General features: G+C 43.5%; 1 protein-coding gene across 2 annotated transcripts in view; it reads left to right on the forward strand.

Moving 5' to 3' along the window:
- Nucleotides 1-27,486, forward strand: part of FGGY (FGGY carbohydrate kinase domain containing) — a 405,151-nt gene that overhangs the window by 190,567 nt on the left and 187,098 nt on the right. For both annotated transcript variants that reach the window (XM_036351580.1, XM_036351579.1), the window contains exon 7: nt 15,712-15,840. In XM_036351580.1, the coding sequence (XP_036207473.1) occupies nt 15,712-15,840 (129 nt within the window). The remainder of the gene's footprint in view (nt 1-15,711; nt 15,841-27,486) is intronic.

The raw sequence follows: 27,486 nt of genomic DNA on the forward strand, positions 1-27,486 counted from the left end.
AGTGGGGCTCAGACAAGTTGCAAGTCGATCCTGTGTTTTGGTTTCTTTATCTGTATTATGGGGATGACCTCCCTCCTTCATGTGATCAGTAAGAGTTTAAATGAGATAAGAACTGTAAAGTACAGTGTGTTGTACATGCTTGGACCATAGCTGGTACTTAGTACAACATGTTCCCCTCCCTCATACCATCATTTTCTTCCATATAACTTTCTCTGTATGTGAGAGGGGGGAAAGGACAATAAAATATTGTGTGCTGAGCCCATTTACATTCATCATCTGATTCATTCTTCACAGCATTTCTTTTATATCCTAGTCTTCCCAGCTTATACAAGGAGAAATAGAGCTTATACATAACCCTAATTCTTACAGCTAGTAAATTATGGCCTGGATTTGAACTCCAGTGTGCCTGACTTGGGCTCCTCCCACCCTATCTCCAAGGAGGCTGGAGAGCATTTACCTAAGGAAGGAGATTCAGGGAGTGTCAGGTTTGATTTTTCTGGCTAAAGAAAAGTGTTTGTTCATACTTTCAGCTTGTTTTTCTAGTTCCTTGAGGATGTGAGCTACTGGTCTGGAGGGTATTAGACATCTATGGCTTCCACTGTTAAAGTGAGGAAAGACAGAGGTGCCATTCCTAAACTCCTCAAATAAGCCATGGCCATGGGACGAGGGTGCAATCAGAGATGTTCTCTACAGTGTTTTCCTATATAATAAAAGGCTAATATGCAAATCGACCAAACTGTGGAACCACTGGTCGCTATGATGTGCACTGATCAACAGGGGCCAGACGCTCAATGAAGGAGCTGCCCCCTGGTGGTCAGTGCGCTCCCACAGGGGGAGCTCTGCTCAGCCAGAAGACAGCCTCACAGCTGGAGAGCGCAGCAGCGGTAGAGGGAGCCTCTCCCACCTTCTCGGCAGCGCTAAGGACCCCTCGGGGGATGTCCGCCTGCTGGCTTAGGCCCACTCCTCACTCCTAAGCCGGCAGGTGGACATCCCCTGAGGGGTCCCAGACTGCAAAAGGGCGCAGGCCAGGCTGAGGGACCCTCTTCCCCCACAATGCATGAATGTCATGCACCAGGCTTCCAGTTTATAATAAGAATCATTAGAAAAGACAATGTTGAGTTTTACCTGAGCTCCTAGAAAACAGTGAGGGTTAAGAAATGCCCTCCCACCCCCCCACATGCTTTGTGTAAGCAAGCCAGGAAATGGCTTACTGCAAAGAATTACCCTTTGCCATATGACTTTGGTAAAACTCACGGATGCCTCACTTGTTTACTTAGGAAAAGGCCAGATACAGACCCTCCAAATTCCCATTCTTTGCCTTATGAATGATTAGCTGAACCGTTTGTCCCCACTGATCAATTAGATCATCCAAGCCTCTGAACTTTGGCCCATTCCCCACCTGAGCAGCTTACAGCCCCCCTTAAGAGTCCTGTATTAGTTGGGGTTCTCCAGAGAAACAGACCAGTAGGGTGTGTGTATACATTATAAAGAATTGGCTCATGTAATGGTGCACACTGGCAGATCCCAAGGTCTGCAGGGTAAATCGGCAAGCTGAAGACCCAGGAGACTCATGATATAGATCCAGTCTGAAGGCTGGCAGGCTGGGACCCAGGACAAACTGATGTTTAAGTTCAAGTCCAAAGTCAGGAAAAAGCCCAGTACCAGTTCAAAGATTGTCAGGAAGGATTCTCTCTCATGAGGTGAAGGGTTGGAAGAGGTGTCAGACTTCTTGTTCTATTCAGGCCTTCAACTAATTGGATGAAGCCCACCCAAATTAGGTAGAGCAATCTGGTTTGCTCACTGTATTGCTTTAAGTGGTGATCTCATCCAAAAACATCCTTATGGAGATGCCCAGGATATTGTTTGACGAAATATCTGGGCATCCTGTGGCCCAGTGAAAGTAACATAAAATTAACCATTACATACTTCTCCCTCCAAATAGATCAGCTTCAGATGAAAAGTCTGTTACCTACTATCCGGTCATACTCTTTCATCCCATTTCCCCATACTCTGTTCTCCCTAGCCTTCTTCACTCCTCTCTGGAAAACACACACACACACACACACACACAAAAACAAACAAACAAACAAAAAAAAAAACAAACCCTTTCTGTATAACTCTTGAAACACTGGCAGATCTCATGGTCACAATATTCTTCTTATTGCAATAATCCCCCTCCCCTATTGCAGAGCTCTTTAATCCCCTTACAATAATCATCACTATGTCTCTCCTTGCTAAGTTTGGATTTGTTCTTAATTTGAGAGAAACAAACTAAGTGTCTAATACTAAGGGATTGGTTAAATAGTATGGCACATCCAGATTTTTAAAAAGAATGTATTATACCCCTTGCTGAGTAAATATGTCTATGATATACCATTGAATTAGAAAGACAGACTCTAAAAGTATGCACATAAGTGATCCTTTTTACATAAAATTAAATACCTGTGTATCTTGGTATTTTGGAAGGATATGCTCCACTAGTTTCTAATAGAGGGATGATAAAATATGTTTATAGTTGTGAGTACATGAAGCATAGAATTTATTCTTGTATTACTATTTATTAATTATTGTATTTATTTGTGTTAACAACTGTAAACCTACTTTTGCCCATCCGTGTATTATGGTGATAGTTATCTCTGGGAGGAGAAAAATTAGGGGAAGTTTATTTTCTCCTATCTTTCTGTATTTTTTAAATTATCTATATATATAAAAGCCTAAGCAACCCTTACGACCTGTCAACTGAATGACCGGTCAACCAGTCGCTATGATGTGCACTGACCACCAGGGGGCAGATGCTCAGCACAGGAGCTGCCCCCTGGTGGTCAGTGCACTCCCACAGCCAACTTCCCATGGTCCCTTCCCCCCAGCTCCCACCGGCCGCCCCAATAGGCCCTGACCTCTAGCTAGGCCAAGGGACCCCTCCCCCATGCACGAATTTGTGCACTGAGCCTCTAGTCTATAATGAAATTCTATTATTTTGTAAACTGAAGAAACATTATAGTGCATAATGGCTTCACGGTCTCAATTTTTGTGTTGTTGGGTTTTTTTTAATAGTCAATTCTGATAATAGAAGCTAGGACCTGGTAGACTGCCTCATGGCTGTCTACCCTTGGTCACCTTCCAGAGGCTGTACAATCCCAAAAATCTGTCCCTGGAACCAGCTTCCAAAGAAATCCTGCACAATTTGTCCATTTCCCCTTAGCTCACTGCACGGAAGCCTGTTGGATGTGGGCTGCCCCCCTCTTCCCTCAGTGCTCCCTGTGGCCATTGGGAAAGGATAGGATGGCTGGTGACACGCTGGGATTTGGGCCAGCCTTCCCTTTTTGTTTTGCTAAGGGTCTGGTCAGTCTCCCAGGTCCGGTGTCCAAAAGATGAGACTTTAAAAGATGGAGAAATTCGATTTTGTTTCATTGTAAAGCTTGGGGCTCCTAACTTCTTATCACTGGAGCATTTTCCCCCAAATCTACACAATTCTCCTGCCCCCCATACACACTGGAGGTATTAGAAGGGGACTTAAATGACATTAAGTTAGAGCATCCTTTTTGGTATCTTTCCCTGCTAAATTCCCATGGCCACATGGCTAAGGCCTTCGGGGATTTTACTCCAACATCTTGGCCAACTGCCAAGCTGGCAAACTCCACACACCGCCCCTTGGGCACTGTACTGCCAGGGTCCTCCTTTACCCGGGATGAGGTCATTGTCTTAGTGCTTGGATAGTGGACACTTTCTGCATCTTCAGCTTTTGTTCTGTGGCAAAGCTTAGAGAAGGGGCTTACAGTTTCCCAGCTCCACACTTCCATCCTCCCCTGGTTAATCTCTGGACTGACAGACTCTCATCATGGATTGAGTTCTAGATTTGAACCTCTGTTCCTCAGCCCCCCACCCTCCACCCCTAATATCTGGATGGCCCCCTCAGGTATCGGGACTAGGACATCCATCATTTGGGGCATTTCTTTCTCTACTTGAACCAGATCAGGTTTATATACTAGGGTTCTGTGATAGATGGCATTTGGGCACACAGCTATGGTCCTTGGGAAAACTTTTAAAAATATAGCCATCTTCCATTTCTTCATATATTTGAGATGTTTTTTGGACTTTGGTGAAAAAAATAATCTCACATCTTAGGATAAACAACAATAATAGCAAACTTATTATCTGCATACATTTGTCCTTTGCCTTTATTCTCTGTAAATATTTGTAGCCAGCTATCGAAACACCACAGCTATTAAACTGCAAGTGAGTTCTTCATTTCAGCCTCTCATTGTCCAGTTGGATTCTCTATGTAGTCCCCTCCCACTTATGTATGTATGTATGTATGTATGTATGTATGTATGTATATCTGTATGTTGGAATCTACGAATTATTTCCCTTTCAAGGCTCTCAAACAGAAAGACCCTGGTCTTTTGAATATTGTCTCTGTACTGCTGTTTTGCCTACAAAGCCTGACTGAAGGGACACATTGTTGTCTGCTTTCCATATTCTCTCTGATAAGTGGTTGTCAGGACAACGGCATAGAAGGTGGAGAGTCATTGATAACCACATGGGTTCTTTAAACAAACATGAACAGAGCAAATTCCACTGTGTGCTTGAAGGCAGTAGAAGAGGAGGCCAGGTTTCAGACAGGTCCTTTCTTGAACAAATGTGATATTCCCTTTAAAAATTAGCCACAGTTGAAGTTGCTCCTACTTTTATTAGACATTGTGTTTGTTGGATAGTATGACTGTCATTCCAGCATGGGCTTGACTTTTTAAAAATATATATTTTTATTGATTTCAGAGGGGAAGAGAGATCAGCTGCCTCCTGCACGCCCCCTACTGGGGATTGAGCCCGCAACCCCAGCATGTGCCCTAACCAGGAATAGAACTGTGTCCTCCTGGTTCCTAGGTCAACACTCAACCACTGAACCATGAGGGCCGGGGGAGCTTGACTTTTACAGCACCCTCCTTTCATAGCACCTGCCTGTGCTCCTGACAAAGTCCCAGAGGAGGGCAACATGGTGGTTCTCCATTGTCTCAGTAACAGACACACAGAGTAATCGCCCGACACACATGGTAGGAACGAATGATCTCAGGTCTCCACAGTGTCCCTTATAGAGGAGTTTATGATCTATATCGCCACAGAAACTGAATTCAGAGACTTTCCATAACTTTTCCCAAGGCCCTTAAAGCTTGGGGTGGAGGTGTGCACAGACTTAGAACCAATTCATCCTGATGCCTAAGACCAACCACACTCCTCATTATATAGCCCAGGGCCTTACTGTAAAACAAACAAAAAAAAAGCAGGAATAAACATTTAAAAAGAAAGAACATTTCTAAGATAAAGTATATGCTTTTCAAAACAATAGCGGAAAGCCTTTTCCAAAGGTAAAATAGTTGGGGTGGGGGGAGGAGGGAAGGAAAAATAGTATGTAATTTTGTATTCATTGAGAATAAGCAATTAATTCTGCCCTCCAGGGGTGAATTTATGTCTCGCTTATTTGCACATGAAAGTACAAGATTGGCTTCATTTATATGAAAGTAAGACATCTGGTTGGGAAGTGAAAAATTTGGTCAATTACCTGAATCATGTTTGGTCTACATGGTAGAAAAGCCCCAGATGTCTTCAGATCACCAGATGTTTGGCGTTTTGTGTGGTTAACACTAGACCCACTGACGAACTTGTTCGCGTGAGAGTTTGCTGTTCGGTTCACCCATTGTTAGGAGGCTGTTACCATTTTGTAAACCAGCAGTTTGCAAACAGTAGTCTAGACGAGAGACCAGCACTGGGCCCCTGACCAAGCGCTCCCTGGTGTATGATGAAATGAGAAAATAAGGTCATAAAAGGAAATGTATTTACTTTAAAAGAATGTCCTTTCTTTTGAGATCATCTCCCTCCTATCTTTTTAGTGATAATAAAACATTCTGCCAAATGATCTCTATTCTGGGGGTTGTTCTTAATGAATCTATGGGACTACACATTGTGAAGCCTATGTCAGTCCCCAGTTTTCTTTATATGATTTTTTTTTTAACTGGATCATGGAAAAAACAACACACAAAACTGTGAAGACCACTGATTTAAATGTGGTAATATCTTCAGCACAACGACAGCTGTTTTCATATATTTCCTAAGTTTGCCAGCCCCAGCAGCGGAACTCCATGGCAGAACTCTTTGTTTGGGTCTCGAAAGAGTTGGTCATCTTAACGGTCAAGGGTGTTGCTTTCAAAATAATAAGTTTTCCTTTAGGAACAAGCATTTGGTCCTTAAAATAACTCCAAAGAGGACACCCTCTGCACTTTTAAAACATTTCACTCTGGAGACGTGCCATGGAGACATGACCACAGGGAGACACTTTTTGTGCTAGGAAACTGAATTCCATCACTATGAATATTTTAACGGCTTTCACAGTTTCTGTGGTTTGCTGGCATGACCCCACAGGCATATATCCCCACATGTTGTAACTTCAAGGATTTCTTCTCAAGCTTTATAAACTCACCAGACTGAACTGAGTAACCACTGTGTGCCAGGCGATACCCAATACATCAGGAACTCCGCGTCATAATAGCCATAATGATATATTGATTACGTATTTGCCATGTGACAGCATCCTGAAGTGTTTTATAGGTATTATCTTGCTTGATTCTCCTAACCATTTTGGGAGACAAATAGCATTATTATTGCCTTTTGACAGGTAAGGAAAGTATAGCAGGGAAATTCAATCGCTTGCCCAAAGAAACAAACCCTGCGGTTGGTAAAGCCAGCCCACCTCCTAACCAGAATTCCTGGGTGCTCTGCTAAGCCTCCTGTCTCCTAAGAATGCATTTTGCAAAAGAGCTCTGCCCTCAAGGCCGGTTACAATCTAAAACAGAAGAAGAGGCACAAAGCCATTATGTAGAACTGAATGATGTAATTCCAAGAAACATGCTGTGGGATTGTAGAGGAAAGAGTGATTAATTATGATCTACCCAGGAAAGGCTCTTTGGAGGTGGCCTTAGGCTAGGTGAGAATAAAATAGGGCATCGGCAATTATCTAGAGAATTAGGTCACTGTGGGAGTCAACATGGATGATTTCAAGCTAAAAAGACTGCACTTCATGCTCTGAATACTTCGGAATGGCTGCCTACACCTCTGGAATCCATTGGATTTATGCCATCTCCCTGTGACTTAGAGCCCTGGTTAGGCAAGTTTCCTGCTCTAGTTGGTGGTGGGTAGAGGAGGGCAGTGCCAGCAGTGGGTGCGGAAAACTGGAGGAAGTCACGAGCCCTGGGTTCAATTCTAGAGTCTTCTGCTCCAACTGAGTGACCCCAGGGAATCCGCCTCCCTCTCTGGGTTCGGTGTCTGTACAGCAAAAGGAATGCACCGAAGTTGATGGTCTTGAAGGGCCATTTGAAGTCCAGAGACTTTGATTTTGGAACCTGCCTAGGAGAGGAAAGGAAGGAACTAGAAAATTCAGCATGCTGGGATTTTATGTCCCTGGACATGGCGCTCCATGAGAGCCTCCTACAAATGAAGCTGCCTTCCTTCTCTACCTATGACACTCAACATGCCCTTGAGGTCATTCTCCCTGGCCCTAATCTCAGCCTTCTCTAATCTGCGTGGTACAGTAGGAAGATCCCAGATTTTTGAATCTGAGAATTCTGGATTGAAACCCTGATTGGGCCCCTCATCAGGTAGGTGCCTTTGAAAAAATCATATTGTCTTCTGTGCTTGTATTTCTACAACTGTAACATAGCGATTCTAATACTAGCCTCATAGGTTTGTTTCTATTATTGAAGGTGATAGCAACTGAAATATGTCAACAACATTGACTGAAACTTGTAGGTTTTAATCAATGGGCACTATTACTATTAGGATATCTGTCTTCTAAAATACAAGCTGTGTGTGCCACTCCTTGGCCTCCTGGCCTACAATAGTTACTGGTTGTTTGTCAGAGTAAGTCCAAAGCCTCCGTCTGGTGTCCATCCTGCCTTCCTCAGACTCATTAGCTACAAGACCTGGGGCTTTTCAGCTGGAAGTTAACCAGCATCCACTTCTTGAATCAGACTTGACCAGCTGAGAGGAATATGAGTGCCTTTATTTCAGTGGGTAATGACATCCACAGTGTCTTATCATAGCAGCACTGTTCCTAGTGAGACGCTTGGGTCTGCTGGTCAACCATTTTCTAGGCACATGCACATGCATAAGCCTGGATGCATTACATTGTTCCCGAATTAGACAGGTGAGAGCGTATTGCTGGTGTGATTATATTAGGAAGCATATTTACTTTTCTCAGTAGCATTCAAGAGTTACACTTAATTCAGTCTCTTTACTCTCCCAACTGATACTTCCTGTGTGTGTGTGTGTGTGTGTGTGTGTGTGTGTGTGTAATCTTTTTGTCTAAGCTGATTGATTTGTGTCTTATGGTCTCTTTTTAAAAGATATCTATACATTTAGTTGAATGAACATTACTGAGAATTTATGTTCAGACACTGCTGGGTACTGAGGAGATGAATACAGAGATAAGTAAAATCATCTTTGAGCTATTCTCATCTAGTAGGAAAGAGGGAAAGAGGTGAACATAGGAAAAAAAGAAAACATAAGGGTCATTCAAAATTTGACTTAAAATATATGTCATGTTTATTTATTAAATACCTACTGTAGGTCAGAATACAAGGCCAGGAATATAAAATATACAAAAGACTTTACAAATCATAGAAGAGCTTACAAAACATAGTTACAAGATATAATTCAGAAGAGGCATTGAATGGGAATAGTGTCTACTGAAAATAATCCATGTGAGGGCAGGGACCTTATCTATCTTGTTGCTTAATGCATTTTTAACATTACAACAGTGTCTGGCACATAGTAGGTACTCAGTAAACATTTTTATAATGAATGATGAGGATATCATTCGCAAGTTGTATATTTAATCAACAATTAAAAATATAATTTAATTCCTAGTAAAAATAAGATTATTTTTAGGAGGTAAATGAAGGGAAGTGAACAATGTAATGTTTCAGAATGTGTCAGGTTTGAGTTTTTCATAATTTCCCTGATTGAGTGACTAGCTCTGAACATGTGTAAGTCCCATCCAGAAGCAAGAATCACTGGAATGGTTTTCAGTCAGTCTTGTACCAGTTGTGGCTCCAGGTCTAAAAGTCTCTCTGAGGTAACCTGCCAAAGTGAACTGAGATCTCTGTAGAGGAATTTAGGTGCTGGGTATGGGTCAAGTTCCTCATTCTGTCAGTTTTTATGAAAGTAAGTATCAGTAGCCAGTTTGCTGGCTGCCATAGGCACAGGGTGTTTTATTCAGTGGGGGTTCATGCTTCATGGAACTGTGGAGCTCCACCACGTTCGGACCAGTTCCTAACCATCTTCGAAACCACCCCAGTGCAGAGTATGCCCACATGAGACAACAAACTCATGTCAACCACTGCATGCTTTGAAAGTAACTCCAGCCTATTGTTTGAGAGTTGCCCATTCTTGTTTTTGTTCTTTCACCTCTAAACCAACCTGAAAGTAGATTCAGTCTGAAGGGACTCAGAGACCCTCTCTGCTGGCAGGGCAGGGTGTCACTTAGCACCGCCTGGCCAATCTGATTGCCCTGTTGACCTTGGCAAACATAAGCAAGGACCGGTGCTCCAGTGCCAAGCATGGAGGAACCAGGGTCGCATGCCACCCACGCTCAAACCTCTCTCTGACATTTCCATGGGCTTGGAGCCAGCTCTCTCCCCCTAGGCTTCATCTCGTGTTTGTAGGAGCACAAAGGAACACTGAGCCTTCCAGTTAATACAACACCCCGCCCCCGCTCCCCCTTCCTGGAGAGGATAACAGCTCTGTTGACCATTATAATGCATTTTCTGTCTCCCAGCAATCCACACAGTCATTAATTTCTGCTGCTGACATCAGGAAAGAGGATTATGTGTGTGTCTGAAACTGTTCCCAAAGTGCTCATTAGTCATAGATAATTGAAAAACTGGTAGGGGAAGATTTGGTGTAATAGTAGCCCCCGCCCGTGAAGAGGGACTGCAACCACCAGTTAATTGTAGGCTCCAGCATTTGACCACTCACACCAAACCCGCCCATCTGAATGGGAAATCAGTGGACAGGAGCCCAAGAGCCCTCGTAGCAATTGCTGTGTTACAGCCCGAGGTGCGAGTGTGTTCACAGGGACAGAAGCCAGCAGGGTCAAGAAAGTACGGGAAGCGTCCAGGCCTCTTGCCTGCCTTTAGGCTGAGGTGTAGGGTGTAAAAAAAAGGTGCACAGTGCTCTCCTCAATTCAGTTTTGCTTTTAACTTTGATCACAAAAGAAACCCAAGGTCATTCACAAATGGCTTCTCATACCCTGAGTACTATTCTGCATCTTGCCATTTTCACTTAATTTATCCTGGACTTCCTTCCAAAACCATACCTAAATTCTTCCTCTTTCATTTTAATGTCTATGTAGTATTCTGCTGAAAAAGTGTGTCTAATTTATTTACCCTGCCCAGCTGGTATAGCTCAGTGATTGAGTGTTGACCCATGAACCAAGAGATCCCTGATTCGATTCCAGGTCCGGGCACATGCCTGGGTTGTGGGCTCAATCCCCAGTAGGGGATGTGCAGGAGGCAGCCAACCAATGCGTCTTTCTCTTCAATGTTTCTCTCTCTCAAACCCACTCCCTTCCTCTTGAAAATCAATAAAAACATACTTAAAAAATAATTTATTTACCCTGATCATATTTAAGGGAGAAAGCAGCTTTTAAAAAATTACACAAGAAGTATAGGTTCAAGGTAGTACAATTAAAAGTTATCGATTAGTTAAAAGCCCCCCTCCCAAAAAAAAAATTATGCACAATTTCTCCAGAGAAAGTCTTTCTCTATTTTCCCCCCATTAGGGATGTATTTTTATAAATAGTCTATCTACCTTCTTTGTTATTCTTAAAAAATTAAGTTGCATTCTACATAATGTTTTGCAGCCTGCATTTTTCAGTTGGCTTGATTGTTGTTTTTTTTAAAAAATCTATTTCCCATTCTAGCTTTTCTCCATGCTGCAGGTTTAACTTCTTAAAAAGCAAACCGAGTGCCCGAAGCTGTCCCTGGCAGGGCCTCGCCGCCTTGGTCAGAGCTCCTTGGCCTCCCTGCCTGAGGTCCCCTGCTGCCTCTCTTGTTCAGGCGGCTGAACTGCTCTGCTCCTCCCTCGTGTCTTTTTTGCTAACATGCTGAATGCTGTGTCCCTGGGGGCTCTGTACACTGAACCCAATCTTAGCTCTAATGGCATCCATTTCCCCTGTGCATTATAGTCTGAAACCAGCAATCTGCCACCTGTCTTTCCAGACCAGGCTCGAATGTCACCTTCATCCCAATTTCCTGTACTTCCCAGGCCAACCTCCCCACCCCCACCCCCAGCTTGATGCTCCAGGAGCACCACATACATTCCACCTTTAAAGCATTTTATACATCGGCCTGAGAGCCTCGGTTTGCACAGAACATGATGGGAGTCATTTGAGGTCAGAGGCGCCCCTTGCATTTATACCCCACACCTAGATCTGGGCATAGGTGAGTGAAGATATATGGGCAATATCCTTGTTATCATTGTTATGTGGTGTTTGTTACAATGCATGCATGAATGCTTGAATGAAGACTGGAAGAAACTGCAAATGCAGAGGCTGTGAGGCCCTGGTTAACTCTGGGGAAACCAGTGCTGTGAATAATCTCATTTTATGGTAAGAGGAGATTATTTCGGGAAGAGTTATCAAGGCGCACAGCACTTGCCTCTGACAGCTCTCCTAGTCCCCTCGGCACCTCTTGGCGGATGAACTCACAGTGTGATCTGGTGGGCGATTTCTCCCAGAGCCCCTCCTGTTTCTATCACCCTGTGTTATGACGAGCTGTTTCCTTTTGGTGTCTAGAGAAACAGTGTCTTCCTGCTTAGGGTCCAGGTAGAGGGTTCCTGAAGGCTGAGGTTCCAGTTCCAAGGAGGGATGGGCTCCCGGTGCCTATTTCTTTTAATTCCGAGACCACTGGACTGAGGAGGAGGCCTGGCTCACCGCCCTGGGTTGGGTTCTCTGGAGGGACAGGCTGTGGCAGATTTGGGGGCACAGAATATTTATTAGGGGTGGCCACCTGTGCAAGGAAGGGGCTGTGAGCAGGATTGGGCAGAGGGAGGAGTGGAGCCATAATGCAGCCCCCCAGCTCCTTGGCCAGCCCATCCGAGAGCCCTCGAGCAAGTGGTTGCCCTTCAGAGCCCTTCCCTTCCCACTCTGCTGAGTCGCCAGGGAAACATCCCCTCGTCCAAGTGGCCTGAAGGAGCTGGCAACTGGAGGCCATCTGCCAACCTCACTGCCTTCATCCTTCATGGAGTCCAGGTGGTGACATCTACCATACCCCCCATCCAAGCCACCACCAGGAGCTGCTTTTCTTGCTCCACAAAATCTCTCATCTGCCTCCACTTCTGCTCTCACTTGCCAATACCTTAAGGAAGGCCCTCGACTTTTCTCTTTGGTTACCAAAATAGCTTCACGATCGTGGTCGCTTACCCCCTTCTGTCCTCTGCTGCCATGTTACTAGAGTGATCTTTAAAAATACACAAATCCCATCATCTCACTCCCGGGCTTAGCACTCCTTCCAAGCTCACCCTCACCATGGACTTCCTGATTAAGTTCAGGCACCTTAACCTGCATGACAGTGTAGCACTGTCCTCACTTCCCTCTCCAACCTTATCTGTCTCCACCACTCCCTGCCAATTCCCACCCCAGTGTAGGTTCCATCTTCCCCAGCCCTTGTGGCAGTCTCCCCTCTTTCTTGGCCTTTGCTCAAGATGCTACCTCGGCTGAGAAATCTACCTGTGGTTCTTCAGCATAAGAGTAGAACCCAGAGCTCCTGACTGCACACCCAGGGCTCTCTCTGCACCTCACCAACCAAGGCTTCTTTCTAAATTACTGCTCAGGGCACTCAGAAGAGTATCCCACCATGCTCATCCTCCTCCTGTCTGGAAACTTTTTTTTTTTAATGAAAATTACACCTTTTATGTTTGTTAAGATTGGGGATCAAGGTGGAATAGAATTCTCACTTAGATCTTCCTATGAAAATGAACGCTTAAAAAAATCTGGCCCTAACTGGTTTGGCTCAATGGGTAGAGTGTCAGCCTGTGAACTCAAGGGTCTCAGGTTCGATTCTGGTCAAGGGTATGTACCTTGGTTGCGGGCATATCCCCAGTAGGGAGTGTGCAAGAGGCAGCTGATCGATGTTTCTCTTTCATCGATGTTTCTAACTCTCTATCCCTCTCTCTTTCTCTCTGTAAAAAAAATCAATAAAATATATTTAAAAAATCTGAATGTACAGGCATATCTCAGAGACAGTGCAGGTTCGGTTCCAGACCTCCACAGTAAAGCAAGTATCAAAATAAGGTGAGGCATAATCCTTTTGCTGGTGGGGGGTCTAACCTCCAATTTGTAAAAAATGCAACATCTGTGAAGCACAATCAAGTGAAGCACAACTAAGTGAGGTGTGCCTCTGGTGGGCATATCTAAATGGTGCTACTTTTTAAACATGTTTCTTCCAAAAATACTTCTCTTGATATCTTCATTCACTCAAAAAAACTTTTTTTTTAAATAGCTGCACCAAAATGCAAAGTGATGAATAAGAAAGTATACAGGTTTGGTATGACGTAGTCAGAATGCAATCCGTGGCCTGTGTGACGAGGGGAAACTCACTTTCCCTGGATAAGCATGACCTTCCCCGTCCATCTGGGCAGTGGGGACAGTGCTCATCCCCTTCACATGTGGTTATTGTGACAGTGAGGTGAGGAAACGCATGCTGTGTTCTTAGCACAGTCCCTGGTACAGAGGTGCTCAGTAAATGGGAAGGCTACCTGTTTTGTGCTGTATATGAAACACAATGACATAATTAAGGTGGTGTCCAGAGCCAAATTGTGCACAGCTCTCTTCCGGGTTTCTGCCTGTCTGGGCATCCAAAACATGAGACTAGAGGTCCTTCTTGCTGCCACCCCGACATCTGAGCATCTCAACCTTAGAAATCCAGTAGAAATGCAATATGAGTGACACCTAAAGTATTCTAGTACCCACATTAAAGTAAAAAGAAATAGGTGAAATGAATTTTAAGACATATTATATAACCTAACAAATCAAAAGTACTTCAACATAATGGTATAAATTTATGAATGAGATACTTTACATTTACTTTTCTGTACTATCTTTGACACCTGGTGTATATTTTCCACTGGCTACATCTCAGTTCAGACACTAAATTTCCACTGTAAAATTCTTTATTTAGGTTTCTTTAATTAACAGTGAAAAGTAGATTTGCACACCCAAGTTGTGCCAAATGTACTTGAAACTTTTTAGTAACTGAATTGTGTATCATTTTTTCAAGTTGAAGTGGAATGAATTAAGTGAAAAGTCTGGCTTCACAGTTACTCCAGCTGCATTTCCAGTGCTCCATCCACGTACACCTAGTGGCTGCCATTACTAACTAGTATTGCGTAATGATGCTTTGGAAGCATGGCAGTGGTTTCAATCTTCTTCCTCTTCCTTTTCTGAGCTAAACATTTTTGAAAGAAACTCATTACCTAAAATGGATGGAGATGTGTTGTGGAGGTGCTTTGTTTCCAATTAGAGGAGGTTGAGGAGCCATCTTCCCACTGCCTCCCTCTTACCCCACCCTCAGTTCCACCCTCAGAAGTCAGAGGGCACCTCTGCCATCCCTGGAGCTCTCGTGGACGGTGTCTTAGCACCAAGTGAGTTGCTGACCACACATTCAGAATAATAGGATCTTGGAGCTTAAAGGGATCTTAGCATATATGCATGTGTACCCCCACCCCTCCTTGCACTGCAGAATTACTGATAAATTCCACAGCGGTGGGAAGAGGGCACACTGAGCCTCTCCTAAACACCTGGGAACAGAAGGGTCTCATTGTCCTGTTCTGACTTACATGGTTCTGTGTCCTGATCTCAACTCCCTAACTAGGTTGGGGGCAAGGACTGCCTTTTACAGTGCCACAGCGCCCACACAAAGCAAGGCAATCAATAAATCCTGACTGACTGAAGGCCTGACTGACTGCAGGAATTCAAGGTCACTTGAAATATCAGGGTCGCTGCATTGCACAACTCCAAAGAACACCATTCAAATTATATTCCATGGTTGTGCAAGTCTCCACCTTGTAAAGTTTAGACTGGGCTTTTTTTTTTTTTTTTTTTTTTTTTTTCTTGAGAGAAACTTAAGAAATTCTTTATTGGAGCAGAATTATTCTTTTCCTTGTCCTCTGACAGGAAGCAACTACATGAGTAAATTTTCCCAACTTTCTGAGGAATCTATGTTCATCAGGGCCCGTGTATGGCTGTATGAATGTGTGCTTGTGTGTATGTGTGCATGTGTATGTGTGTCTGTGCATGTATGTGTGTAGAGCTGCTCTGTTAGGAGGAACAGTTTGACCATTTTGATCTAGTCTTCAAGAGGTCACTGCATATATGTATCTTCTGGAATTTACTATTAAGGGGAGTTTTCTCCAGTTTGAAAGATGGATTTGAGCTCCTGGCTTTGTAAAGCACCCCAGAGCATGATCCATAAGAACCCAGAACATATACCTGTCACCCAGTGAGCAAAGGGACTGTTTGTGGCTACATGGTTTCTGTCTTCCTGAAGTTGAAGAAATGCAGAGGAAAGGGGAGGGAACAGAGGGGTTCACTTAAGAAAACCCTTTGTCTGCTGTTGTGTTTTTCAAACTGACAGGTGTTTGTTTTTTCTCCTGTCTCCCCAGGAAACCAAGTGCTGCCTCCTGGAGCTTCTCTTGGAAATGGGCTTACCCCAGAGGCGGCCAGAGACCTTGGTCTTCCTGCTGGCATCGCAGTGTCAGCCTCCCTTATTGATGCCCATGCTGGAGGACTAGGTAATCATCCCTCAGTCCATGGCCACTACCAACGCTGTCTGCACATGGATTATTCCCCAGAACCTAAGACACTCCTTTCCTGTTTATAAAGCATCAAAGCCTGGTGATTCAAGATATAGCAATATAAAGTCTTTTCACAGTTAGGCATTAGGATAGAATTATAGAACTTATTAAATACAAAATTTATTTATAATTTTATTAATCTTTCCATGCAGAATAATAGAAAAAAAATGATCTGAGTCAACATGTGGATGGTTCTTTGGTTTACTAATAATTTGAAAAAGATATGCTCACTTCCATTAGCGTGTCTGATGATGGTTTACCTACCTGTGCTGTTTCTTCTAAAGGTGCTACATAACTCTTACAAGTCTAATTGATTTATTTTCATAATTTATTTGGTTTATATTCTTTATCTAGTTACTTGAGTATAGTCGTGATTTCATCTCCTAAATAACTCTCAAACCTAACATCCATGTATTATGTATTCTTATTTCAAAGACCCATTAAATACTTACGATGTCTCAATCATGGTGCTAGGGGACAATGACTTTAAAATAAAATCAAGGTCTCTTCCCCCAAATTCAATGGCAAGGCAGAAAATGAGATAAGAATTACAGTGAAATGTGATAAGTCTATCTTCTTCTTTATCCTTATTGCATTTTAGGGGGTGGTTCCTGGGGGCTGTTCAGATTCTCAATAACTCTCACTTTAACTATAGCCACATCTCTTTTTTTTTTTTTAGTTCTTCTTTCTAGCAGTGTTCTTTTTTTCTAATTATGGTTCAAACCTCATGAGATCACTTTAGTAGATCATGACCATTGAACGCTCAGAATAGAACAGGCCAGAGTAGAAAATGTCAGAGTGCATCTCACAGAGCAAGCTTTGTGTGGTGAACTTAGGTTTCCATTTTATGTCTCTGTGCATGTGTGTAATGGGCCATAACTGAAAATGAATTTCTCACCATGGGTCATAGTCAAAAAAACATTGAAAGATATTCTAGTCTATACTTCATATTATGGCTAAGAGTTATCTTTTAAATACTTACCTAGAATTGTGTTCCCAAAATGCTGTCTGAGCATTATACCTCTGTCTTTGCACGTGTATTTCTCTTCCCAGGATGATTGGTCCTTCACTTCTCCCCATGGCTAACTCCTGCTCTAACTTGAAGACCATATCGTATGCTTGCTCCTCTGCATAGCCTTCCATGGGACAGATTTATGTAGAAATTCTCCAAGTTGTACTTCTCTCAGTGCTCTTCCACACCCTTACTGAAGTAATGGTCACATTGTGTTGTAATTAACTCTTTATCTGCTTGTCTTTTCCACTAGGCTAGGAGCTCCTTGAGGACAGGGGATTATATTATTCATTCTGTGCAGAGCCCTGTGTCTGATTCCTATAGGTGCTTAATAAATTTATTAAATGAATAGTCACATGAAGGCAAAAGTAACGTGAAATGACCTTGACTTGTAGAATGCAAGTTAATCTGGTTCTTTATGCAGCAGATTATTAAGCCCTATCCCGCCGTCTGCACAGTCCATGGACTCTCAGAGTAGGAAAGCTCTCATTGATCCTTGACCGTGTCTGTCTTACTCATCTCTGTGTGTTTAGGTGCAGCGGTTCTCAACCTGTGGGTCGCGACCCCTTTGGCAGTCGAACGACCCTTTCACAGGGGTCGCCTAAGACCGTCCTGCATATCAGATATTTATAGATATTTACATTATGATTCATAACAGTATCAACATTACAGTTATGAAGTAGCAATGAAAATAATTTTATGGTTGGGTCACAACATGAGGAAATGCATTTAAAGGGCCAGAAGGTTGTGAACCACTGGTTTAGGATCTAGCATAGTGCCTGCGGCATAGTGAACAACCAGTAGTACCGGTGGGTTGGTTGAATGGTGATTGCAGTGATTGCAGGTAAGGATGCTTCTCTTCCTTTTCAGTATAAACAGTATGTGCTTTTGTTTGTTTGTTTGTTTTTTAAAAAATATTTTTTTGAATCCAGAGAGGAAGAGAGAGAGAGATAGAAATACCAATGATGAGACAGAACCATTGATTGGCTGCCTCCTGCATGCCCCCTACTGGGGATCGAGCTAGAAACCTGGGCATGTGCCCTGACCAGGGATCAAACCATGACCTCCTGGTTCATAGGTCGATGCTTAACCACTGAGCAACACCTGCCAGGGCAACAGTATGTGCTTTTGATTGGAATGTCATGACTTTGGTTTTTAAGGACAGGCACAGAGAACTTGGGGTCTAGGTAGGTTCCTGGCTCCTGGTAAGCCTGACATCCCATCATGACTGAGGCCAGGGAAGCCTTCTCCATCATGCTTTTCCACTTATCCCTGGGGTCACAGTCTCAATCATCCACCCCCAACAGTGGACAAGCCCTTGGCTGAAAGAGAGAGGCTACACCTTGGGGAGCTTCAGGACTCGATTTCCCTGTCCGTTTCCCAGACCTCCCTATGGGATGAACCAATACACCTTCTTGCTTCTGCCCAGGACTCACTGTGCCCTCCAGGAGGGAAAACCGCTTCCTCTATGGCACCTGGAACTTGTAGAGTAGATACTCAGAGAGTGTTGGGTGAATTGAACTGGGAGGAACCCACACCATTAAATGTCCCTACTCTTGTCCCAAGTCAGTGAAAGAAATTTTACCCTTAGAAGTTTCGGCTGAGGACTTTTGTTCCCTTTAAAATACAAATACTCTTAAGTAGATGAGTTTCCCTCATATTTTCCAAAAATAAGTTGGTTAACTGGAAAGGTAGAAGGACTTTGGATTCTTAAAAGGCTGCGCTTAGGGGCCAGCAGTGGCTGGGAAGGACACAGGAAAGGGATTTCCAGGGACTATGGGAGAGTAAAGACCTTGTTAACCATTGTGACCAAGTTTTATCCTCTTACCCTTCCTTGTACCTCCACCTCTCCCCTTCACCTAACAGCCACTGCAGGATTACATGTCTGGGGAAGAGAGGAGTCCTGGGAGGGAACATTCACTCTCGTTTGCTACTCCACCTTCACCCCCACCAGGATGCGGAGAACTGAGGCCTGAAAGTCTTGAAAAGATTATCTATCTTCTAATCATGTAGTGACTACAGGTATAGATTGAGTGCCTGCACACCTGTCTGTTGGTGGTCTGGGCACTAGGGATTATCAGCTGTGAACATAGCAGACAAAGCCCCACTCTTTTTGGAGAGAAAATTCTGGTTGTTCCCTCTTGGCCTGCATGTTCCTAGCTCAATAGTAAAAGTTTGAGATGTGATGAAAGCTCTGAATATGGAGAGTGAATATTTGGATGTAAATTCTTATTCTCCCTACCTGTGTACCTTGAGCCAGATACCATCCCTCTTCACACTTCTGTTTCCTCTTCTGCAATAAGAGATAGCAATGGCCCTGACCCCTTTGCTCAGTGGTTAGAGCATCAGCCCTTGGACTGAAGGGTCATGGGTTTGATTCCCAGCAAAGGCCAAGTACCTTGCTTGCGTATTCACACCCAGGTCAAGGCACTTAGAGGAGGCAACCAGTCGATGTGTCTCTCTCAGATCAATATTTCCCTCTCTCTCTCACTTTCTCTCTCTCTCTCCCCTCCTTCCTCTCCCCTCCCTTTCTCTCTCTCTAAAAACCTATGAAAAAATATCAGAGTGAAGACCTCATTAACTATTGTGACCAAGTTTTATCCTCTTACTCTCCTTGTACCTCTACCTCTCCCCTTCACCTAACAGCCACTGCAGGATTTCATGTCTGGGGAAGAGAGGAGACCTGGGAGGGAGAATAAAAAAAAAGATAGCAGTGGCCCCTCACAGGGTTGTTATAGAACCCATGATGTAAGTAGGTAAAGCAGCTGGCATAGCATCTGGCACATAGTAGGCATAGAATACTGAGATGTCTCTTTGGTTTTCTTACTCCAGAACCACAACGCCTGCACCGAGGAGGAACTTTGTAAGTGGAACTTCTCGGAATTACCACCCTGGAGAACTCTCCTCCTTTGGAGAGGCAATTGGGAAAGAACCTCTGGCTTTGATTCCCTCTGCCTTCCCTGAACCCTAGGGTTCCTTCCCGGGCTCTCTGTAGCAGGACCCAGGGCTCGCTGCTTTAAGATGCTGTATGTTTTGAGGGCAGAAACAATGTCAAGAACGGTTCGATGGGCTCTGTGCTAAGAGATCGCTGAGTGTCAGGGTGAGAGTCCAGCTTTGGAAGTCGGAATTGGATGCCATCCAGGCCTCGCACAGACAACCCCTGGCAGTGAGGGTCCCTGACCTGGCCTGGCCTCCCTTGCGTCCCACATTCTGATTAATAGGAGGGGCCAGCACTCTGCTTTGGAGAAATCCTCCTGGACTCTCATTCTCAAGGGAAGTCAGGGACTCAAGGATCAAGATCAAAGAAACGAGTAAAACTCAGCTCATGCTTTTTCCAGCTCTGGAAAAAGAAGAGGAAGGACTCTGTGGGAATACAAACCAAAGATAAAAGAACATTTTGTTCTTAAGGTGCTGGTTAGTGAGCTCTCCAGCAGACAGCCAGAAGATAGGAGTAGCTTTCTGTGCTCTTTGTGGGGGTGGTTCTGGCCAGGGCTCCTGCTGCTGCTATTTTTCTAACTCACATAAATAGTGTTAACTTTGTTCCAGGTCTGTCCTTGGCTCCAGTACCCGAGCTGTCCTGAAAGGCAGTAACAACCTGATTTCTGTTTCAGGCCCCTCTCCTCTCAGTTGTTTTTATCAATCAGACAAACTGATTATCTGTGAAATCTTGAATCTGGTGTTATCTCCTCTGGGAGCCTTCCCTGGCTCCCCAAGCTGACTTATGTACTCCTTCTTGTTTGCTCCACCTGTGTCTCGGATTTGCCTCCATTACTGTACATATTATACTGTTTTGTGTGTGCAACCTTGCCTCATCTACCAGTTTGCAAACTCTTTGAGAGAAAGCACTGTGTCATTTCATCCTTATATCACAGCATCCAGCCCAATCCTTTGCACATGGAGGACCCTTAACTCGTGCAAATTCAGCCAATGAGTGAATGGCATTCCCTCCATTAGGGAATGATATTACAACTGAGAACTCAGTTCCCTCTCATTACAGAGGCAGTTGTCCCTATATACCTGGCTCAATGCTCCAGGAAGCAAAACCATGTGCTTTGAGCACTCCCGGATCCACTCCAAATGTCTAGAAATCGGTGTCCTTTGTGCTTCTATCACATTAGCAGGAATTGGTCAAGAGCAAACTTTGTGCCTAGGTTTTGCATCACTCTTTGGTTCCAGATACTGAATTCTTGGCCAGATGTTGAATTGACTTAAGTTGCTTATCTGTGCCAGATGTTGGATTGGCTTACATTGCTTATCTCAGTTGCAGAGTCAAACCAAAATGAAGATGTAGAATTTCTTTCATTGTTTCCCCCCCCACCACCACCACCTTTTTTTCAGTTGCAGAAGAATTGGGTTATCCAGTCTTGCAAAAAGAGCTTCAGGTTCATGCCCTCCTAAAGCAAAACATAATCCAGTGAACAATAAGACATGCCAATTTCCTGTCTCACTGTCAGCAGTGTTCTAGAAGCAACACTGATTCTCAGTGCTACTTTACGTGTACTATTCGTTTGTTCCCTTTTTCAGATAAGACAGTGATGCTCACAGAGACAGCTTACCTTGCCCATATTCACACAGTAGGTACAGGGGCATGATTTAAACCCATTTCGATTCCGGAGCTCACACTTTTCATCCCTGTGCCATGTGGAAGAAAGCTTTTCTATTACAATGTGAATCATTCCATAATCGCATAACCAGTGTTTGCCAAGATTTGATCTTGAGTCTGACTCCAGATACTAGTTTTTTCCTCTATACTAGTGATTCTCAATCAGGGCTGATTTTAACCCCCCACCTCTACTCCCAGGAGAAATTGGCTATGTCTGGAGACATTCTTTTATTGTCACGCCTGGAGAAAGGGGGGATGGTTCTGACACGTGGTGAGTAGAGGCCAGGGATGCTGCTAAACATCCTTCAGTGCTCAGGACAGCCCTCAACAAAGAATTGTGTAGCCTCCCATGTAGTAGAGCTGAGGATGAGAAACCCTACTCAACTGAAACATCTCCATTGATGTCATTTCTCTGCGTCAATTCAGTTGATTTTTTGTAGAAGCCAAAAAGCAGCCCAAAAGAAGGGTTCTGCTAATGTGTTAGTACTTTGTCAACATATGTTTTATGACATTGACTCTTTAGTAAAAAGAATTGTGAGATAAAAAAGTAGAGTGAAGACTGTGGAATGGGGAGTGCAGGGTGATTCCCACCTCATATGCCTTCTAAGAGTCAATCCACACTAGACCACGTGTCCTTTGAACACATCACACAAAATCCCCACTCTGCTCAGAACAGAGATTTAGGGTGGCCTCCCTTTCTCTCCCCACATAGACAGTCCTACTCATGCGTCAGCACTCACACTAAATGTCACTTACACTGTGGAAACTTCTCCCAACTAAGCCCCACACGTAGGAAGAATGAGTCCCTCCCTACACTGTGTGTCTGCAGTACTTTGCACCTGTTTCAGTTTTCTCACCAAGTCGTGTTCACCTCTGAGTGCTCCTCATCCATCATAGAACCCAGGGTCAGTCCTCAGGAAATCAGAGAATTCATTAAGATAATAAAGGTGAGAGGATTTCAAAGACTCAGAAAGTAGGACTGCTAAATTTGGGTGAGGCAGCCTTTAAAAAATACAGATTTCTAGGCACCTCCCCCAGCGAGGAGTCTAGTTACAAGGTAGAACAACTTGCCTGTGGGACACATTGGCATCAGGCACACAGGTCAGAAGCAATAGGGCTGTGCAACTGCCCGTCTGAGAAAGCAGACCAAACCAGAGCCATGCTGAGAAGGGGCCAGGCCAGACTCAGGCCAGAAGCTGGGGACTGGAGGGAGCCTATCCAACAAGACAGAGAAGGTGGATCCAAAGAGGCAGATGGTCTGTAGGGAATGGAGAGGATTAGAGGAGCAGATAAAGCCGTATGGGGGAAGCTGGAAGGAGAGGAGCAGTGTCAGTGCCCAAGCAGACAGAGCCAGGGCAGTTCTGGGAGTTCCTGGATGCAGCTCAGAGGGGAGGAGGACTTGGTTAATGCGATTTTGAGTTTAGTTGAGGTTTAGTTTAACGAGAACTGCCGCTGCCTGAGGCCTGAGCAGCTGCATGAGCTGTGGCGAGGGGCAGAGGGGAGGCCTGTGGGAAGGATAGCTTAGGTTTCCTGTTCCCAGGCCCCCAGCTTCTCCCAGAGGTCTGTGCTTCTCTGGACTGTGAGGACTTGGCCTTAGCCAGGAGACCTGTTTTTACTCTGTAGTCAGAAAGTTGGGAAGAATCTGGGGCCTTGGAACTACAGCCAGCTCTCTCTGTCCTACTCATGTCTAAATTTTGTGCCACACAACTCAGGAAGTACTATTGTGAACCTTCCCTGAACTGGTAACATCTGTAGTGGACACCCATGCTTCTGTTTGAATAATGAGGGATCATAGGCCTTAGAGCTAAAAGGTCGCTCAAAGATTTTCTGTACCAGATTCTTCAATTTGCAGATGAGAAAACTGAGGCCTAGAAAAGCAGTGAGTCATTCAAGTTACCCCAGTCAGAACTGAAGTTATAAACTGGGCGTCCTAACACATCAGCCAGGGTCCACCCCCATTATGCGGCACTGTCTCCAGATTAGAAACAGGGAATCATCCCAGGGGTCTGGGCTCTATGGGTCGTGTGAAATAAAATCAGGCTTTTGAAGCCAGGCTAGTTATTATTTGACTGTGTAGTAGGGAGATCAGTCATATCAAAGTTGATATTAATTTTGTTGATTGATGTTGATATTAATCACATCTGTGTGGAGATTGGCCATTTTAAAGCCATTTTTATCTCATTACAGGAGATAAAAATATACCCAGGAGGTAAGGGGATTTGCCCAAAGTTACAGGATCAGGACGGGTTGGATCAAGACTCAAACCCTAGCCCTGCTGTGTGGCTCAGTGGTTGAGTGTTGACCTATGAACCAGGAGGTCACAGTTCAATCCCTGGTCAGGGAATATGCCTGGTTGTGGGCTCAATGCCAGATATAGGGGGTACAGAAGGCAGCTGATCAGTGATTCTCTCTCATCATTGATGTTTCTACCTCTATCTCCCTCTCCCTTTCTCTCTGAAATCAATAAACATACTACATATTTAAAAAAAAAAATTCAAGTCCTGATCTGTGTGTCTCTCCCATGACTTCACATGTGCTTTGGTGCAGCTTTTGTGTCAAACCATGAAACAGGTGCCACCAAGTCAGTGGAGCAGTGGTAGTTCTGTGCCCAGAAGCCCTGATTTCAAGCAAATCTCTGACAGCTCATCAGCTTCAATAACATATCTAATATTTAAAGGGAATTTTTAGCCAGAAAGTTCTACTTTTTCTCTCATGTATTTACATATGACTGAAAAGATGAGCTGCTATTTTCCTTCACTGAACTTGGGGATGAAAACAAAAAGACTAACCCAGCCCCAGGTTCCCATACTGCCAACCACCTGTTAGGAAGACTTCCCACTCCAAGTTCAAAAGGTGGAAGACTACAGGAAAAGTGTTTTTGGGGGGGCCCCGAGTCTAATATTGCGCTTATGTCACTGCTTAAAAGAGTAGGCTTACCCAGAGGTCCACTGTTTCTCATGGCACAGACACACAGAATCCAGTTAATATCCCAAGCACTACTGTTTACTTTGGGCTTGCATGTCAGCAGCTGTTGGTGGGAAAATGCACATCTCCAGTTATCACCCCTGGGGACAGCCTCCTGTCTGAACCGTTGGCTGCTTCCTTATCATCTCTCCATAGGCCTGGTTAATTTCCTTTTTTTCCATTTTTCTCCTAACTGTGCATTCAGGTAAGTCATAAAGAGCAAAGAGAAATACTTTTTTTCTTTTATTATTCTGGGATCTAGGCATTTCCTCATACCACCCTGCAGCCACCATAGATGTTAGGACAAACTAAGAAGAAAAAAATATTGGAATACAGAAAAATTGCACTAGTCTTCAATTATAACATTCAGCAGCAGACCTCACCCCAACTTTCCATAACTCTAATCCTCATCATACACTATCCTGTGACTTTGATGGGAGAATTTGGCTTCTAAAGACAATGAAAATGAAATCTCTTAAGGAAACATAGCACAATATTTAAGAACATGTAACTCATTCAAATCCTGATTCCATTTGGGAAGTCATCTGACACTCTGTGCCTCAGTTTCCCCATTGATGAAATGAGAAAAATAATAGTACATGCCCCACAAAGTTCTTTTATAATAAACAAGTGTATATCTGTAAAATACTTAGAACAATGTGAGACAGTGTTGTGTTATGTATGTTTAGTTATGATTAATGTCATCTCAATAGATTTACATTATGAATGATAGAAAGAGAAATGAAAAGATCTTTTCCATTATTTTACAGTTGTGTGACAGGCATTGTCATAGAGGTGTTGGATATAGTGAACAAATACAATTTCCTACTCTCGTGGAGTTTCCATTCTGCTGTGGGAGGTCATAAACTCTCATGTAAACATGTGTGCATATCTTTATGTACATTGTATGTATAAATGCATGCATGTATATATAAATACATTTGAATATCAAGAAGATAAAAATCATGACTACAGAAGAAATACACAACCTTAACATAGACAATTAAGACATTGACATTGTTCAAGATTTTGCTTGCCTTGGTTCAGTCATCAGTTCAGTTGGAGACAGTAGCTAAGAAAAAAAGGGAGGGCTGAGACTTGGAAGTGGAGCAATGGAAGAATTAGGAAAGGTCACCAAGGGCAAAGATGTGTCCTTAGAGACCAAGGCTAAGATCATCCACACCCTTGTGTACCCAATTACTATGTACAGACTCGAAAGTTGGACAGTGAAGAAGGCAGATAGGAAAAAATTGATTCATTTGAAATTTGGTGTTGGAAGAGTCTACAGATACCCAGGACAGCCAGAAAGATGAACAAGTGGGTCCTAGAGCTAAGGAAGCCTAATGCATCACTGGAAGCAAAAGTAACAAACTGAAGCCATCCCACTTTGGGCACCTCATAAGAAGGAAGGGATTTTTGGAAAAGACAATAATGCTGGGAAAAACAGAAGGCAGCAGGAAGAGAGGAGGACCAAATATGGAATGGGTTGACTCCCTAAAAGAAGCCTTAAGTGCTCTTATCATGAGCTAGGCATTGCCTACTAGTAAGTGTTACCTAGGAAATACTCGATGTGGACAACAAGCTTATAGCATATACATTCTCACCACCTCCATTGATGGAATGAAGAGAAGAACCCTGTCTGTCTGACTCCTGGCCTCTCCCTCATACTATTATAAGCTTCACTAAAACCCATGTTGAGTTAGCCATAGATTATTTTATTTAAACAGGTTAAAATAAAACAAAATATGGAGGACCTTTGAATCCAGTGTTCAGGCCTAGAGAAAACTAAGGCTCTTTAGACAATTTGTTTAAAGAGGTGTCAGGCTTTTGACCTGTATTATTACAGGTTCCTGAGCAGAATTTAGCCTGGAGAGTTAAAGTGTACCAGCTTGTGACTCACCACTGTAAGAACCTGTGTGGGGAGTGGGGGGGTCTCTCCCAGGAGTAGCAATAATATGTGGGAACACTTTGCATGCCTTCTACATTCAGGCCTCTCACAGCTGAAAGTTGTAAAGAAAAATCCACACAGTTCAATTCTGTGAAATATATTAAATATGCCCGAATAATGTGGCTCTTGTGCATACATCGTCTGCTTTACTGTGGTGTAACATTATTGCCCAGCCTAATGCATACGGCCTAATAATTCCTTCCCATGTGCATATCTCTATCATTTAATGTAGCACATAGACAATAACACTTAAATATTTCAATATATGATTGTATTATTGTCTCCTCCACTTAGACTGAGCTTTTTGTGTGCAATGGAATCTGGTATTCATCTGTTTAACTTCAGACCCCTGCACTGAACCCAGCATGTGTATTGGTAAATGATTTTGTTTTTAAACAATATGCTAAGCACTATACTAGTTACTGTGGTGAAGACAGTAATGTAAGGAAATATAAATATAACTTTTGGACTAAGTTCTTTAGGAATTTGGAAAAAAGGAGATGTTTCTATCAAAACAGTGAGCAAGGGAAGGACAAAGATACTAATATTTATTGCATGATTTCACCATGACAGAAATGCACTAGACAATTTGAATGTATCATCTCATCAATCCCAGCAGCTTGCTCAGGGTCACACCACCAGTGATACCCCAGAACATCAAGGAAGTGGAGGCATAGCTTTTGAACTGACCTCAGCATAATAGGTATTTTCTCCACTAGAATGAAAGGGTAAATGGTTGGTGTATTCACAAAGTAGCATCTCAAACAGAAGCAACATGGTGAATCTCATACACATGCATATCAGAAGCTGGCCCAAGAAAACGTGCTGAATGATTTAAAATTCAGGCAAATCCTCTAGTCTAGAAGTCAGATAATGGTTTCCTTTGGTGAGCATGGTTTCTGGAAAAGGGCATATGTGTGTGTGTTAACAGTACCTTAACATGATAGGTAGAATTCCAACCTCTTCAGCTAAAATTTGATCATCACTTATTGCTGTTAATAATAGTGTTAATTCAGGGAGTTTCTCTTCCTTGGACCATCTTATGGATTGAGTTTT

Source organism: Myotis myotis, unplaced genomic scaffold, assembly GCF_014108235.1.
Source record: "Myotis myotis isolate mMyoMyo1 unplaced genomic scaffold, mMyoMyo1.p scaffold_m19_p_2, whole genome shotgun sequence".
Lineage (NCBI taxonomy): Eukaryota > Metazoa > Chordata > Mammalia > Chiroptera > Vespertilionidae > Myotis > Myotis myotis.